At 47.9% G+C, this 18065-nt stretch overlaps 1 protein-coding gene across 1 annotated transcript; it reads left to right on the top strand.

Annotated features, from left to right (window-relative positions):
• Positions 1-1038: 1038 nt before the first annotated feature.
• POLR1E (RNA polymerase I subunit E) lies at positions 1039-14614 on the top strand (the record flags this gene model as incomplete). The annotated part of the gene is made up of 10 exons (XM_010164090.1): positions 1039-1115; positions 4316-4401; positions 5074-5129; positions 5515-5659; positions 7409-7516; positions 8011-8107; positions 8869-9002; positions 10192-10273; positions 11866-11997; positions 14363-14614. Coding segments are annotated over 10 exons (1077 nt in total), but the record flags the coding sequence as incomplete, so codon positions are not given.
• Between the last annotated feature and the right edge of the window lie 3451 nt (positions 14615-18065).

The following is an 18065-nucleotide window of genomic DNA, read 5'->3' as shown; positions in this document are numbered from 1 at the left end:
ATTTACTGAATTTGTGTGTGTTCATGACCCAGGGGAAAAGAATGTTTGAAAATTAAAAGCTGTTACTTAACGACTGTTGGGGTCGGTGTGATCACAAAACCTGTCGTGTTAGGGTTACTACACAGCAAATTCTTCACTATTTTTCGTTGTTGTTGCTGAATTACATTGTAAGGAGATGTCAGTTTCTTCCAATGAAGACACAACCAAGCTTAAAGCCAGAAGGTGCTTTTTGCTGCTGTTAAGTGTCACAGCTGCTTATGTGCATGATTCACTCAAGGAACAAAAGACTTTTCAGCCAGAAACCTCAGGGGAGCACAGTACAGAATTTTCAGAGTGCCGTGAGGTGGTTGAGCTGTCTCTGGGAGTACTGACTCTTTTTTTTACATCTGTGAATTGCAGTCCCTTGGCAGAACTGGGGCTTTAAATGGATCACTGAAAACTGCATTTTAAACTTATGAGTTCCCCTTACCTGTGCCATGGCTCTGCCCAGTGTGTGTCCTTGGCCCAGGCGGGTGTCTGTGAGGCTTGTCCTGGCTGGAAGCTTTGAGCAACAGTGTGAAAAAGCACTGGGAGTAGTGTCTTAAATTGACTGTCAGAGAGGCCTGATCTCTCTTCACTAGTGACTTTGTGAATAAACCCTGTTTCTTTTGCAAATTGTTGCTTCTGGATTAAAGTGTGATGGTCAGCAGGGGTTTTAACTGTGGTGACACCCAAGTTTGCTACACTGATAAACTCTGAATTATGATTTCCATTATGTCTTTGCAGTGGCTCCCCATCTTCTGGCCCAGTGAAAGCTGAGGTAGAATTATGTATCATAGGTACATGATCAAGTTTCAGCTTCAAGAGATATTGCCCATCTTTTACAGATTTTGACCTGATGCAAAGCATGCCCAAAATGGGCAAAATGAAGTTTGCCTGTGCATGGCTGGTGTGCGATGCCTGGGAACACAGAGCTCTGTGGCACCAGGGAAAATAAAGCTGATGCAGAGGAGGTTTTTTTACAGCCCAGTGTTCAAGTAATTTTTCTTTGTTTTTCAGGTCTCAGAAACTGAGAGGCTTTCATATGTGGGAAACAACTTCGGCAGCGGAGTTCTGAAATGTAACTCCCTGTGCAGGTACGTGCTGCTGGCAAAGTGGGGGCAGGAACACAGAGATGGGAGCAGAGGAATTGCTCAGGTACAAAGTGCCTGGTAGCCTTTCTTCAGGCTGTCTCAGAAGTTCCCACTGAGGCTGTGATTTGAATCAAAAGGGTTTTGACAGGAGACTCTAGCACCTGGCAGCTGTCATGTTTGTGCGTGTTATGTCCCTTGGGGAGTTGTGATGTTACATACAAATAGAGTGTATTTGAAAGGGCCTTGTGAAGGAAAGGGTGAGGATGTGATTTGACGTAGCTGAAACCTAGGAACAGCAGCTTAGTTAGAATCACAGAATCCCAGACTGGTCTGGGTTGGAAGGGACCTTAAAGCTCATCCAGTCCCAACCCCCCTGCCAGCAGCAGGGACACCTTCCACTAGACCAGGTTGCTCAAAGCCTCATCCAACCTGGCCACAAACACTTCCAGGGAGGAGCAGCCACAGCTTCTCTGGGCAACCTGGGACACTGTCTCACCACCCTCACAGTGAAGAACTTCTTCCTAATATCTCATCTAAACCTCCCCTCTTTCAGTTTAAACCCATTTCCCCTTGTTCTGTCTCTAACTGTCCTTATGAAAAGTCCATCCCCAGCTTTCTTGTAGCCCCTTCAGGTACTGGGAGGCCACTATAAGATCTCCCTGGAGCCTTCTCTTCTCCAGGCTGAACAGCCCCAACTCTCTCAGCCTGTCCTCACAGCAGAGCTGCTCCAGCCCTCGCATCATCCTCGTGGCCTCCTCTGGACTTGTTCTAACAGACCCAGGTCTCTCTTGTGATTAGTTATTGAGAAACTGAGAAATCAAGATTAAGAGACTGCCAAGATGATCTTCTGCTGCCCAGGAAACCCCTGAGTCATTAGTCGCCGTTGAACTCCAGGGACACAGCAGAATGCTGCTGTGTGAACTGATAATCTGTGTGTGCCACGTGCTGCAGGAGGAAGCGTCGGTGAAATCACCAGCGTCTACATGTCCTGGTTTAGGATGTGACCAGTAGGGCAGCTCCCACTGGCCTCCTAAGGAGTGTTCTGTATGTTTGGACTTTCTCATTCTATCATAGGAGAATCACCAAATGGGTAGAGCCAATGTGAAATAACCTTGCCTCGCTGTACCCAAAGGTGTTTCTTTTCTCCTTTGATGCATGTTACTGCTCCTACCAGCTTACCCAGCGCTGAAGTGGATGCAATGTGCGTGTCAGGCTCTTGGTACCAAGTGCTCTGTTCCACAGATCCACTCCAGCTGCCCCATGTGGTTTGCTGACAGAGCTCATCTCTTCTCTAGTTGGGCTGCAATGACCATGTCTGACTAAAGTACAGGTGGGATGAGAGGGAGTGAAGAGCAAACTGAGTTGTGTAAAACTGTTAGGAAGAAATGGTGCTTTCAGCTGTTAGTGCCTTGGTGGTCTGAGTAAGAGACTTGACATTAGGAAGCATTCCTTTACCAAGAGGGTGGTCAAACACTGGAACAGGCTTCCTAGAGGTGGTGGATGCCCCAGGCCTGTCAGGTGTTTAAAAGGCATTTGGACAATGCCCTCGATAATGTGCCTTAACTTTTGGTCTGCCCTGAACTGGTCAGGCACTTGGACTAGATGATCATTGTAGGTTCATTCCAACTGAAATACTCTGAAATTCTGTGCTGTTCTGTAATTCTGTAAAAGGAACTGTTTTCACCTCTGCAAACAGTCTGTCAAAACATGCTAATAGTAATCTTTGTTCTTCCTTCTGAGAAGTAGAACCAGGAGAGCTGGACCTTCAGGTGTAACAGTGTTCCATTTAAGATGTTGTAGCTGAAAAAAGGCACTAAGGGGCTTTTTTTTTCTTGATTTGGGAGAGATACATTTAGTTTAATGAAGAAGTATGATACAGGGATCAGTGCAGTGTTATTTCTAGGCAGATTTAGCGCTCTTACCTCTGAACACTTCACATTGCTAATTGAAAGATGGTTTTAGTGGCTTAAGTGGTTCTTGCCTGCAGCTCTGGAGATCCTGAGCTATGGAAGCTAACAAGGCAAGCTAACTGCTGATACACATTCAGCTTCAGGTGTTAGCTGTGCATTAGGTCTGCACATGCATCAGGATCTCCAGAGATGCAGGCAAGAATCAATTAAGTAATTTCTTGCTTTTCTTTCAAGTTTTCCCACTCCATCCTTCTGTCCCTTTCCTCCCACATCTGCATGCACGAGGATTTCCTCAACTGGGTGTGTTCCTGTAGCTCTTGGCAGCTGTCAGCCTAAAACTGTGCACTCACAGCTGCTAATGTGGGTGTTACAGGGAGCAGAAACCACCCCTGAACAAACAGCACAGTTTATTCTGAGTGGAAAGTCAATGAGTCTGCCAAACCTCTGGGCTTCCTGGGACAGCAGGCACTACCCAGAGATCCTTTCTGGCCCGTGGGGTGCTGTGATTCCCACTGTGCTTGGGCAGCTCCTCCGAGAGCGGTTGCGTGGAGCTTTGCTCCCACTGCAGCAAGCAGCCTGTTGTGCAAGTGGGGTGTCCTGAGTTTTAGGAAAACGTGTTCTGGAGCAGAGCAAGTTCAGGCACCAGTCAGAAAGGACCACATGGAATCAACTCTTCTGGCTGGAGAGGAAACTGGTGCAGTTGATACCCTGTTCAGCTTCAGCCAAGGGTGACATACATCCTGTTCCTGGTGGGTCATGCAGCCTGGTGAGGAGCAGCACAAATCGTTTGTGTTTGCCCCTCTGAGATGTGGGATGACAAGGAATTTACCTAAGAGAACTTACCCTGTTGTGGAGGCAGCAAAGTCACATTTCTGAGAAGCTCTGAGAAGTTAAAGTGACTTGTACTAAGCAGAGAACTGGCCACAGGGAACCCAAGTTTTAAAAACTTGGGAAACTGCATAGAAGCACTGAGTAATCAAGGGTCTTGGCACTTAAAAAAAGAACAGCAGCTTGTACTCTGGCACCTGGACTTTGTGCATTTTGGAGCTAATGTAGTTGTTTCAAAATTTCAACATTTACTTAGAGCAACACTATATATCTGTATATATATAGTGCATGCCTTGGAGGTAACTTGTTTCATTGTGACACTCTGAATGTGCTTGGAAAAGTTGTATTTGCAAGGCAAAAGAACTGTCAGGGGATGGGGAATACACATGTCTCTGCACTGTGTATTTTAAACCATCACTTCCACTGGACTGTTTCTCACTACTCACTTGCCTCTGTTCTTCCCAGGTATTTTGTTGGTGTGTTAGACAAGGACTCTGGGCAAATGGAAGTCTATAATGCTGAAATATTCAACATGCAGCCCTTGCTGTCAGGTAGGAAGATACTGTGTGTCACAGCATGTGAGACCTACGTAGGCATTCAGCTGTTGACGGCTTGGCTGCTGACAGCAGTGCTCTCTGTCTCCCTGGCTGCTCGTTCTTCCTCAGTTCTGCCTTATTCCCTCAGCATGAAGGAAGGAGGATACAATATACTCTCCTTCTAAGGCACTGTGTGATGTAAAAAACGGAGAGAGAAGGAAGCAAGGTGAAATTTAGGGTAGGGAGCATTACGGGTGGGAGGGTGGAAGTGCTGGAGTCAGTGACAAAGTTGTTGCTGTTTAGAGTAAGTGCAGCCTTATCTTGGTGTGCTCTGCTGAGGGAAGCCTGGAAGTTGTCAGGTCAAGGGGCTGCGTCACTGAAAAGCAGAAGAGTTTTTCTTCAGTAGAACTGGTTTTTGTTACTGAACCCAGGAGGATAACCCAAATATGGTCTTTTGGGAGCTTATGTTTCCCCTGTGCAGCAGGACCTGGGTATTGCTGCAGCCTGTGCAATACACTCACTGGTGCTACAGCAGAAGTTGGCCTGCTTGTCTTTCTAGGTACATGGAGGAGATCTTGAAGTGTTCTGCCAAGTCCTTCAGGAATGGATTAGAGCTAAAGGAATACCGAATATGTATGTTGTCCTGGCTGCTGCAAGCCAAGCATACTAACTTTTGTTCTTTTATAGATAACTTAATACCTGATGACACAAAGGATTATCAGAATAAATCCTACAGGGAGAAGGTAAAGTTTAAACCCCATATCATATTCTGCTGTGATGATCCAGCTAACAGTGGCAGATGATACTTGTTTGAGACTGTGATGTTGGGCTTACTGCTGGGTAAACCTGTGTGGGTTCAGCACTCTCACTGCCTTGAGGGTCTGTGAGACAGCACATTATTAGTGCCTAACTTGGCAGTACTTTCATTATTATTTCAGACTTGGTTACAATCCCACTTACTTCACTTGCAGGTCAGTGCTTGTCATATCTTTGGGTCTTGTCCAGTGAAATGTTTGAAGTTTTCTTAGAGAATGTTGATGTGGGACAAGTGGTTAACTATGTTTTCCTCTTAGGTGCAGAGTATCTTTAGTTCAGCAGTGTGTTTTAATTTGCTTTTCTCTTGCACAGATGGATTTGTGCATTGAGGCCTTTGGTACCAGTAAGCAGAAGCGAGCTCTGAACTCCCGGCGAATGAATGCAGTGGGCAGTGATATTCTGAATAACGCTGTGACAAAAGCAGCCGCGAGTGTTATAGATGCAAAGGGAGTAACAGGTAAGAGTATGGTCTCAGCCTTTAATGAAGGCAATCAGAAGTGCCTTTTTCTGTCTGTTCCTTGCCAAGTATGGTGGGAAGAAGAAAGGCTTTTTCTTCAAGTGACTAAGGAAGCAGCTGGTCTAACAGCTCAGAAGGACACATGTGGAGGAACCTGCAGGTGTTCCTGATGGAAAAGGAGCTGTGTCCTTCTGATCCCACTAGACTTGGTGTGGGAATTGCGTCACTGCCCTGTCTTCTATCCTTGCTTATTGCTGGGAGCTCTTTTGGGAGTCCCTGGATATCAGTTTACTGGTAAAGGCACTACAGGCACCTGTCCTCAACTGAGGCGCTGACCATTCCTTAAGGTGAACTGTGCCCTGGCTTCAGAGTGGCATGTCTAGGGAAAATGGTCCGTGCCCTAAACCAGGTCACAGCCCCATCAAGTGCCATCGCAGTGCTGTTGTAAGCCAGGCTGATGGACTTAGGTCTCTGCTGTGGAGGAGCCTGCAGCAAAGAGGAGTCTGCTGTGGCCCTAATTATTGTCACTGCTGCAGGGAAAGTTCACTCTCCAAAGCATCATACTGAGGTGATGTTTCAAGGAGAGTTGATAACCCCACTGCTGAGTGCTGGTGAGGCTGTGCCTGTATTATGTTGTCCAGCCTGTGCCACCCCCCTGTGCCTTTGCCCTTGTCAAAAAGGAGGTGGAGTAAATGACAGAGGAGTCCTGCCAGGGCAACAAGAACAGGCAGGGGCCTGGAGCACCCAGCTGACAAGGACAGGCAGAGGGAGCTGAGCTTGGTTAGTCTGGCAAGCAGGAGGCCAAGGAGGATCTAACAGCAGCTCACAGCTACCAGAAAGGCAGTCAGAGCCAAACCCTTCTCAGCAGTGCCAACAAGGGCTGACAGAACAAGATGCAGTGGTCCCTGGACCTTGGGAGGTCCACGTGGGAAACCTTGCTCTGGAGGGTGGTGCAGCACTAGAACAGGTCACAGAGAGGTGTGGAGTCACCATCCTTGGGGAGGTTTCCAAGCTTTGGCAGGACAAAGCCAGGGCTGCCCTGATCCAGTGCTGTAGACAGTTGTACTCTGAGCAGGAGGCTGGACAGACCTCCAGAGCTCCTTTCCACCAGCACTTCTGGGATTCTGAGTCTCATTGGCTCTGAATGGGAGAGATGTCTGCTGACAGTAGAACCCGTCTGCTCTCATCCCTTGCGTTCCAGGTTGGATATTGACTGTGCTCTCGGAGCTGCCATGTGCCAAATGGATGTCCAGTGGAACCCAGGCTGCCAAAACCATATTTTGCCCACTTTGCAGGCAAGAGGTGCAGCAGCAGCAACCAGTGCTGTTGTTTGTCTCAGTGCACTTCTTTCTTAGATTTTTCTCTAGGCTGGAGTGGCTTTTCTAAATTTTAAGGAGGAGAAAGTTCTTGATAGGAATGATGACACCAGTCTAAAACCGCTCATGTGCAATACATAGCAGGCATATCAGGAGCTCTTGGCCTTTCTGTGCCTGCTGGAACGCTTTCTGTACAGTCAACACCTACATGTGGCAGTAACAAAACAAAACAGGGACAAGCTGTAGCCTTTTCCTTACTACTGTCCCAGGTGAGATAAACCTGTAAAACTCAGCTGTGACTAAACTGGTGTTGGCCCAAGAATCAACACTGAGTAGACTTGTGTTTAAAAGAAGGATTGGGATTGTGGTCACGTTCTCTGTGGTTTTGTTTGCATGATCCAAATACTGTCTTCTTTCCTGCTTCCCTCCAAAGCTTTGATCCAGGATGTGGCCCAAGATGATGTACAGAACATCTCCATCTTCCTCCCACCATGTAACGAGGATGCTGACAAACCAGAAAACATTTATAAGTTTGAGGACAGTATCTTTTTTCTGTGGCAGAGCAGTTTCTCACACCTGTGAGCCTTGATATCATTGGTCTGGCACGTGGCAGTGAGTGCTGCCAGGCACGTGAATGAGCCGAGCCTTCTCCCCTCACAAGCCAAAAGCTGAGAGCAGGGGCATGCTGTGTTGAGGTTTTTGGGCCTGCAAGTCCCATACCCTGCCTCTTTCCTACAGAGAGCATGATGCTGTGTGTCCCTATTGGCAGGCACACATTACTTGTCCCTCTGGGAATAGTAATGAGGTCAGCCATGCAGGAGCAGTGACTTCTGGCTGAACCACAGTCCTATAGAGACCTTAAGAGGCCAGCTTCCTAGTCTTGTCATTGTGCCCTGCTTATTTATAATTTCCTTTCCTCCTTCTCTGCCCCACACCTCCTAGAGCAAGAGTGGCTAGAGCTTGTCTCCCTGTGGGCTGTTCAGACCAGAAGGGAAAGCAAAGGCATGCTTGTTCTTTTCTTTAAAATCCTTCCAGTTCTATCCCCAGCAGAGTATGAAGCATTGCGGGTTCCAGCAGCAGTCTTTGTTAACATCACTCCAGAAGAAATCACCAAGAAGACAGAAGAGAAAAGGTAATGCTGCTGCAAACAGCCCTGTGGTAGTGGAGGTGGGCCCTGGGAAAGTGTAGTTTTTCTACGGGGCAGGATGGCTGCTGCTGCCAGCTCCATGATACCCAGGCTGATCTTTTCAGTGCTGAGGGAGGATATTTGATCCAAGCATGGCTGAGCCCCACCTACCTTGGGGAGTGTGGGGAATAGTTTTATAGATGAGGAAGTTGTGTGCACAGCAGCATGGCTGCCGTCTGGGGAATTGATCACAGAGGAAGAGAGTGGAGAAATCCAAAGTGGGGTCTGAAGGCAGGTGCCTGGAAGAAAGACCAGAGAGCTGTGCTGAGCACAGTGTGCCTGGGGCTGGGCACTGTCCCAGCCAAGTACTGACTTGCTGTGGAGGTTTCTGTGGCTTGGCAAGCTGACATGGATGTACACTTAGAGCTGTTAAGCTCTTGTGCTGAGGGGCTGAAGTGAGCAGAAAAAGCACAGACTGCACCTCAGTCACTGTGCTTCCTCTGTCTGTGTGCTGTGTTGAGAGCCTGCAGTTTCTGCAGTGCAGGGCCCTTCTTAGTAGCTGCACACTGAAAGGGACTGCCTGAACATGGTGGGCATTGGCAGGAAACCGTGCTCACACAGCAGCCTCCTGGGCTGTCCTTTATAGGTGTACAGAGAGCTCTTCTGAAACAGCTGAATGTTGAAATTGCAGGTCTGTCCTGTCCTCCTGATGATGCAAACTGGTTTGTGGTTCTTTGAGTCTCATCTTCTCCCTCTTTCTCCTTCAGCCATTGCTCCTTTGTTTTAGAGGAGCTGAAGTTCCTGCCTGCTGATGAGAAGAGGAGAGATCACAAAGCCCGATGCCTCTGGTTTCTGGACACCCTCATTAAGTTCAGCTACTTGAAAGTGATCAAGAAGAAGTGTAAGAGTTTTCAGCTTCTCCACTTTTAAGCTACCTGCTGAGACTTGGTTTGTAATTACTGCAGCAGAAAACAGTAAAGCTGCCCGGAACGAGCTGTGATCAAGCAGCTGGCTGCAGCAGTTGCTTTCAGCCGGTTCCATGCTGAGGTTGAAGATCTCTGTGTTGTTGAGGGTTGTGAGATCTGCATCTCCTGTGAGGTGTATGTCTAATCCTTTTCAGACCCTTTGTAACTGCATCAGGATGGCACTGTGAGATCCTCTTGGTAGGAGACAAAGTAGCTTAGACTGGAAATTTTGAGATTCTTTCTAGTTTTTCAATAGTTCTTTACTTACAAACATGTTTTATGTTTTCACACTTCAGTCCTAAGCCAAGAGGCTGGAAACTATCAGCTCTCTCCCTCATCCAGCCTCCACGTTCCATGTGGAAGATGCATACATTACACAATGAATGCATCCTTTATATCTCTTTTTGTGCATTTGAGAACGTTTTCACCATCCACTGCTTGTTAGCTCAGTGTGTGGATCACACCTCTCTTGTGTTCAGGATCTTTTTTTTTAAAATGTCAGGAATTGCTGTTTCTGAAAGCACTGCACAAAATATTTTGGTTGAGATTTTCAAGACTTTCCATCTTCCATAGAACTTGTGCATCCGAGTCTCCTTGTCAGTGCTGAAGATGTCATTGTTAGCATTTTTAATGGCAGGGATGTGATGGGGGAGGAAGTAGCAAGCCTGTCTGTGAATATCTTCCTGCCTTGCTGGAGACAGAGGAGTCACCCTGTAGGACTTAAGTCAAGGAGGATGTGGAAATGACCAGTCTTGGTGCTAACAGGAATTAGTTACTGAGGTTTCAGTTTTAATAATACTTTGTGACAGGACCATCTATTAAAAGGCAGGAATCTATTAAAAGGAATGTATGTGTAGGCACACATACATGCATTTTAGATTGTGTAGTATTGAAGTGGGAGATCCCATTTGTAAAGAAAATAAAAGCTGTTAGAAGCCTCTCTGTGACCTGGAAAATGATGAGACCTAGAAATCAAGTGCCCAAGTTTCTTTTAGGTACTCTGTGTTCCTGGGAAGAGGGGATGAATGTCACGGTAATAAATGTGCTTTTAGGACAGCTGGAGATGGGCAGTACAAGGAAGAGTATGTGTTTCTTATTCCACTGCAAAACCCCTTTCTGTCCTAGATCCACTGGAACCTGAATGTCCACACATTATTAGCAGGAAACTCATGAAGAATTTCACTTCACTGACCTACAACGATGGCAGGTATGGAACTATGTTTGTTTTGATCTTCTTGAGGCAGAGGTATGGTAGAGTTTGGCTTGAAGGGCCATGGACACGTTAACAGGAAACCTCCTACCAAAATGGAAGGTGACAGTAGCTTCTCTTGCTTCACATCCCTGGCCCTCTAGAACATTGGGTCATGGCTGGTGATAATTCATTTCAGACAGTGCAAGTCTAAAACATGACTGGAAGAAGCAGGGTCACGTGTGCAAAAGCAAGCCTGCACCTGTGGATTTACCTAGCATGACCAAGTGGGGTGCTCAGCCATCTGCCTGGCCATTTCTAGGCGCAGGATGGCAGCATGGATGATGACTTTGCAGCTGACTCTCGACAGTGCAGCTAAACAGGCAGCTGTCTGCATGTGCATTTTCATTGTGAACCGAGGCAGGTGACAGATTAATGTGTCAGCTCTTCCACCATCTTGTAGTGGGTCAGGACAGTGCCTAAATAATGGTGTTTTGGTTTTTTTTATACTCACATAGTTTAATCAGTGTAACAGCGGCTCTTTTACATGAACCGAGACCTGACAACTTACTTGGATTCTCCATTGAAACCTACGTGTAAAAATTTGCACCATGCTGGGCTGACGCCCGCGCCACTGCGCCCGTGTGTGTACAGGCCAGAGAGTTCTGCCTGAGCTTTGCCCAGGCATTGTCCTGCCAGCAGTGACAAGTTTTGTACAGTAAGGTAGGGTCTGGTCTTGCCGTGGAGGTCAGCCACGGGAAGCCACCACCACACGACTGGAGCAGAGGCTGGGAAGCTACTGCAAGGTTCTCCTTTCCAGCAGTGTCAGAGCCACTTGTGTGGTGCCAAGTGCTGTCTCACTGCAGAGAGGGCCTCAGGCAGCTGTGGGAAGATGCCTTTGACCAGCTGGCCCTTGGCTGCAGCCTTAAGAAGGATGGCACTTAAAACTAGGCAGTTATAAATCCAAATAAACATTTTCAGCAGTCCTGTTGGGTGGAAGCACCAAAATGCAGGCAAGAGTGAACAGTACCCACGCTCTTGCCACATCCCCACACTCAGAGAGCCAGCAGCCTCTGTGTGAAGGGGTGTAATGCCAGTGCTCAGCTACTGCACAGCTCTACTGCCACCGTTAATCTGACATGAGCAGAGAATTTGAGTCCAAATGGGACAGCTTTTGTCTGAAGGCTCAAACCGGTGAGGAGCAGTCAGATGCTCCCAGAGGACTGCCAGCCAGAGATCTGCTTTGTGTGGATTGTGTCTTTAAGGTGCCATTAGTGGTTACACTGAATGCCCTCAGAACAGCTTCCCTTTGGCAGGCTGGTCCCTTGCAAGAGGAAAGCAAAGAGACTGAAGTGCCATTAGTTAGCACTTTTGCCAAGGCTGTCTAGTGATAAGCAACCCCAGGGGCCTGCACTTCTGAGCAGAAACAGAGCCAAGTGAGGAGGACAAAGCAGCCTGTTAACCCCCTGTGACCAGAGGTCTCTGCTTTGAGCTCTTTTTTGGTCTCTAGGAAAGGTTAGTCATGTCCATTTCTGTCTGCGCTTCATGGGGGTTGTGTTTTGGGTTCACTGACAGTCCATGTCTCAGGTGTTCACCCTCTTGCCATGCAGGGTCCAGAATTTAATCTCTGCATCAATGAAGGCTAAAATTACAGCATATGTCATTGCACTGGCTCTGCACATTAACAACTTCCAAACAGACCTCACCATCCTGCAGAATGACATGAAGCTCCAAGAAAGCAGGTGAGTCAACGTGTAAGTTCATGTTTGCTGAGATACGCTGTGATCCTCCTACAGGGAGCCCCTGGGGAGGGAGCTCTGGAGCCTCTCTGGCACCCGGGTAGTGCAGTGACACCTGCTAGTGAGTCCCTGTTGTTGTAATTGGACTCTTGTCTTTTATAACTGTGTTGAAGGTTTATTTTGAAGCTCTGATGGTTATATGTCTCAAACTTCGACAGGGCACTTGTCCAGAAGAGGTCTTCCAGGTGCATCAGGAGGCTCTTGAGCTATTCTGCAGGGAAGGAAACTGAGGCAGGCAGCACCAAAATGGGCAGCCTGGGGAGATTCCAGGACTAAGATCTATCCACTGCCACCCAGCCCTGTTTCTTGCCTGACAAACCACATCACTCTTCACCTTCCTGTCCTCTGTTCCTCTTCCCACAGAGCTCCAGTCCCTGTTAGGTACCAGTCTGGGTGTAAGTGCAGGTTTGCAGCTGACTGCAACAGGAAAACTAGAAACAGGGATTTTTTTTCTCAGAATTGCACTGTGAGCATGTAGTTGGTGTTTACATGGAGGAATGCCAGGCCTCTGAAGTTCACCCACTCTGGGCTTGGCACTGAGGAGGCTGTTTTTGTTTCTGAAGTACTGATGGACTTGAGGACTTTTCAGGAAGCACCACAGGGAGAGGTTGTAGGTAGAACTGTTGGCCATAGTATTTGAAATAAGGATTTGCCAAATCATGGTTAGTGGAGGTGAGCAGGTAGAAAACAGCTTGCGGAATAAGGTTCAGCGCAAACAACCCTCGCTGTGTTAGCTTTTGGGGGCAGTTGTTCTCTGGATTTTGATTTTCCGTGGAAGAATGTGCCTGCTGTTAGCTGCAGGAGCCGCTTCTCCCAGCAGGTGTCAGCCGGAGCCTGATACCCGCTGCTCCAGCTGCGGGAGCTGCTCCCGCTCTACTGACTCCGGCCCCTGCAGGGTAAATCAGGAACTGAGCAGTTCCAGTCAGCCAGACATCAGCTCGGTAGGCAGCTTGTTAACAGAGTCTGAGGAGGGATCAGGTGGCCTCGTTGGTGACTGTTCAGCCATCCCATGAGCATCTCCCACCCTGTCCTATTCGGCAGGCAGTGGTGGTGCCAAGGACTTGTGCTTCTGAACTCGGTCACTTTGGTCTTAACAGGATTGCTCAGAGGTCGTGCAGCTGGGTAGGAACTGCAGAAGGGGAAAGAAACCCTTCATTGCAGCAGAGAAAAACGTTGTGGACTATCCTGGGGTTTCTGGCTGAGGCATGTAATGTCAAGATCTAGTAATGACTGAAGTTACCAGAGCCCTTACCCACCTCTTGGTTTTCCCTAGTCAGCTTTGATGCAATGTCTTCTGATTTTTCCCCCAGTTATGCTTTTTAATCTTTGATGGGGTGTAGCAGGTTTAACAGCAGTGTTTGCTGTTGGTTTCCATCCATTCTTTTTCTTTTTTTTTTTTATTTCTCTTTTTGGAACAAAGCTTTTTAAGGAAACCTTGTTGGTTTTCATAGTTGACACCCAGGTTTTGTTTTTAACTGCTGTACTGGAGCTGGGAACACAGGGCATAGGATGGTGTTGAGAGGAGGGTGGGACCTGTTGGGAAAATTGAGCAGAAACACATAGCCCTGAGCCACCTGATGGGATGATACTTGCTTGGGTTGAGGGTTTGGCTGAAGAACCTTCCCAATTGAATCTGTTTGTGTTTCAAAGATAATAAAGTCAGCTGGGAGGATTCTGGGACTTGTGTGTTCTCAGGACCCTTGCTGAGGCTGGGACATCTATTTTCCTGGTAGCTTTCCTTCAGATGCACTTTCTTCTCTCTGTTTGACAAGCCTCCAGATGTGTTCTGGCTTGTGTAGGGTGAAGATCATGGTCAAGAGGCGCGTCTCAAACAAGCCCCTCCTCTTACAGCTGAGGATGCTGAATTTGAGTGGCCACGAGGAGATGCTCTTGCTGTGCTAGTTTCCATTCCTTGTACCACGCGTGGGAGATGAGTGTGCTGGGACACAAACATGGGCTGCCAGCTGAACACAGATAGTGCCTGTTCTCTTTGTAGGGGAGTGGAGAGAGCAGCATTATTTTTTCTCAAGTCAGCTGGCCATTGAATAAGGCATCATGGGTTTATAATGTTCTCTGAGGCCGTGGTGCACAGCTCAGTAGCGTTCCAGCCTCCCCAGGAAGACTGCCATGTACTCTTTAAATACTTCCAGCCTCTGTCTCCGTGGTATCCTTGAGATGCAGAGAGCATCCTGCTCGCTGGTGCCTCCTGGCTTCTCCCCTGGGGCAAAAGGCTGTTGGTTTTGTGCAGTGTCATGCTACAGAAGATCCATGTGCCCCACTCATGCAGTGTTTGTCTGGTGTTTTCCAGGATGATGGACATCGCAAAGGCCATGCGGTTGAAGATCTCCAAGGCAAAGGGGCTGCCGGGCCTTGAGAGCGATCAGAACCACAAGCTGGGCACTCTCTCTCTCCCTTTGCCTGTGCAGAAGGCATCAGGGAACCAACGGAAGCGCAAGAAAATTAACTAAAATGTCTGGGGGGTCTGAGCAGAGGCAAAACAGTTCCTTTCTCAACTGCTCTTCTGCACACAGAGCTTCATGGGGATGCTTCTGTCTGTTGGATTTGTCTGTCTGGCATCAGCACGTGACCCTGCTGAAACTGGCTGGGCTGCAACTGTTGTTCACCTCATTTAAACTGCTGCTTTTTTCTATTTATGTAGAAAAAGCTGTAATAAAACATGTCTTTTTTTCCTGTCTGTGTGAGGGGAGAAGGATGTAGGTTGGGCTGGAGCAAGAGAACATGGTTTGAAACTGCAGGTCATCTGCTGTCTGGTTGGTTCTGGCAGTGACCTGGTGGCTCATGGCCCGTTTTACCCCTTTTTCACACATTCAGAGTACAAAGCATAGAAAGAGACAGACTAACCAAAGTGTTACTTACACTTTCTCTAGACACGTGTCTAGAGAAACAGACACAGAACCCAACTTGTGTGTAAGTAACGCTTTGCTTAGTCTGTCTCTTTCTATGCTTTGTAATTCTGTGTTGAAAAGGTGTAAAGATGCAGCACAGACAATATATTTCTGCCACTTTCCTTATCCTGGCTTCTTGCCTTGAGGAGGGAGAATTCTGCTGATGCAGAGCTGGTGTCATCTTCAGAAAGGGTGATCAGTTTGAATCCATAGCTGTAGATTCCCAGTCCTTGGGAGAGAGACTTTTGTGCTAGTTTCTCTGCATTTTTCCTCTAGTCCTGAGCTGCAGGTCTCATTGCAGGTATTTACTAAGCAAGGTGGTAGGAATCTGGGACTCTGAAAAGCTGAGTATCACCTCAAAGAGAAAAAGCTTATGTGAAACAGGAGGAGCATGGGGTGTCAAGAGCAGTCTTCTCTTTGAGGAGCCTTTGCTTCAGGCAGTAGTGTGCATTTAGGTCACAGTTTTGGAGTGTAAGGGTAACTCCTTACAATGCCCTAATGACCCACTCTTGACAGCTCTCATTGGAAGTGACACAAACATCCATTTTTCTGGGTAGAGGATAATTAATGCCATGGGAATTACAGGCTGCAGATAACCAATAGGAATGTTCTTATCACAAAATGGTTGAGGTTGGAAGGGACCCCTGGAGATCATCTTGTCCAGTCCACTTGCTCAAGCAGGGCCACCCAGAGACAAGTGCCCAGGACTGTGTCCAGATTATTTTTAAATAACTTCAGTGATAGAAATTCCACAGCCTCCCTGGGCAACCTGTGCCTTGGTCACCCTCACAGTAAAAAAGTGTTTCCTGATGTTCAGAGGGAGCCTCCTGAGTTTCAGTGTGTGCCCGTTGCCTCTGGTCCTGGGCACCACTGGGAAGAGTCTGGCTCGTCCTCTGTACCCTCCCTTTGTGTATTTATAGATGTGGATGAGATCTGCCTGAGCCTTCTCTGCTCCAGGCTGCTCAGAGGTGGGACGCTCCAGTCTCTTCAGCATGTTAGTTGCCCTTCATTGGACTCTCTCCAGTATGTCCATGTCTCTCTTGTACTGGGGAGCCCAGCACAGGACGGGGTACTCTTCAGTGCTGAGCAGAAGGTAAGGATCACCTCCCTTAATCTGCTGGAGATGGTCTCCTAATGCTGCCCAGGACACTATTATCCTTTACTGCAACCCCAGGTCCCTTTGTGCCACGCTGCTGTCTGGGTGACATGTCCCCCAGCACGTCCTGGTGTGTGGAGTTGCTGTTCCCCAGGTGCAGGACCCTGCATTTCCCTGGGTTGAACTTTGGAAGGCTCTGACTTAACCTGGGCCTTCTTCTCAAGTCTTCAGAAGAGTGAATTTGCTCAGGGAACTCACCTGGCTGCTTTTTGTCATTTTTCAAAATTCTCATTAGGATCTGGTCTTCTGCATATCAGAGCCAACAGCTTTGATTTAGGCTGATATGAAACACTATTCTGAGATTAATTTATCTTGTTGTGCTTTAACCCCAACCAGCAATTAAGCACCACACAGCTGCTCACTTTACTTCCCCACTCCCAGTGGGACGGGGGAGAGAACAGGAAAAAAAAAAGTAAAACTTGTGAGTTGAGATAAAGACAGTTTGAGAGGACAGAAAAGGAAGAGGAAGTAATAATAATAGAATATACAAAACAATGCTGCACAGTACCACCCACTGACCAATGCCCAGCCAACGTGGTGTCCCCTGGCCAACTGCTCCCAGTTTGTATACTGGGCGTGACGTCGTGTGGTTTGGAATACCCTTGGCTTGCCTGGGTCACCTGTCCCAGCTGTGTCCCCTCCCAGCTTCTTTCCACGCCCAGCCTTCACTGGCAGCGTAGTATGAGAAGCTGAAGGTCCTTGACTTCATGTAAACAGGGCTTAGCAACAACTGAAACATCACTGTGTTAATCAGCATTATTCTCATCTTAAATCCAAACCACAGCACTATACCAGCTACTAGGAAGAAAAGTAGAATCAGAACCATTTTGGTTGAAAAAACCTTTTAAGATCATTGAGTCTGACCATTGAGTCTGCCTTGTTGACCTTCCTCCTGATTCTTACCCATACATTTGACCCTTTCATCACCATCCTCAAGCTCTTGACAAACGAAACACCCCTAATGCACAGGGCTACCCCACCTCCTCTCCTTCCTTGCCCATCCCTTCTGCAGGGTTTACAGCCCTCCACTGCAGCCCTCCAGTTGTGCCAGTCACCCCACCACCTTTCCAGGATGGCAACTGGGTCAGTTTTCCTGCTGCACAGTGGCTTCCAACAGCTCCCCTTTGTTTACCACGCCGTTTTATGCACTTCAGTTGGGCTGCTGATCCTTTTTTGGGGGAGAAGCTCCAATTCCTACGTGACCATAGTCAGGCACTCCCATGGTTTCTAACGCATCAACCACCCGTGTGTCTCTGCTGCCACATGGCTCTCCATCCCTGCCTCCGCTGAGGTGGCAGACCAAAGGACCTTGCTAGCACACTGTTCCTCAAACATTGGCGTGCCACCTCCAGGCTGATCTCTAGCAAGCCTGATTTTACCCTTTCTCCCCCAAATCTGGTTTAAAGCTCCCTCAGTGAGCCCTGGTAACTCCTGTGCAAGGCTCTTTTTCCCCCTCTGAGACAGGTGGACCCCGTCTGTCGTGAGCAGGCCTGGTGTCATGTAATTAATTAACTTTATTCCAGCCCAAACCAGGACACCTTTATCTAATCCCAGCTCACTGCTGCTGTGTTTCAGATGGTTGATGTGGGTGTGAGAAGAGAAGCAGACATGGATCACCCTGATGGTGCCATTTGGTTTTGGATTAAAAACCGACTGCTGTTGCAAAGCTGCTTCTTCATGCCGAGGTGAGCAGAGAAGCAGAAAGCAAAGGTGGTTGCTCGACCAACCGAGCAAGAAGTGATGGTCTTTTCCATGATTTGGGGCCAGTTGCAGCAGAGATGAGGATGTTAATAGCCTCTCTTAACATCACTGCTGTCTGCAGCGGAGCCTGTTCTGAGCACATCTGAGAGCAGCACCCATGATTATGGAAAATGAGAGCTAATTTAGTGCAAATGGGAGAATGACTCATCTACAGTGTGCCACTCACTTTGGAAAGCAGCTGTTCCTGA

This window comes from Antrostomus carolinensis, unplaced genomic scaffold (genome assembly GCF_000700745.2).
Source record: "Antrostomus carolinensis isolate BGI_N321 unplaced genomic scaffold, ASM70074v2 scaffold21073, whole genome shotgun sequence".
Classification (NCBI taxonomy): Eukaryota; Metazoa; Chordata; class Aves; order Caprimulgiformes; family Caprimulgidae; genus Antrostomus; species Antrostomus carolinensis.
The sequence above is the reverse complement of the archived record's forward strand: the minus strand, read 5'-3'. Positions and strand labels throughout refer to the sequence as shown.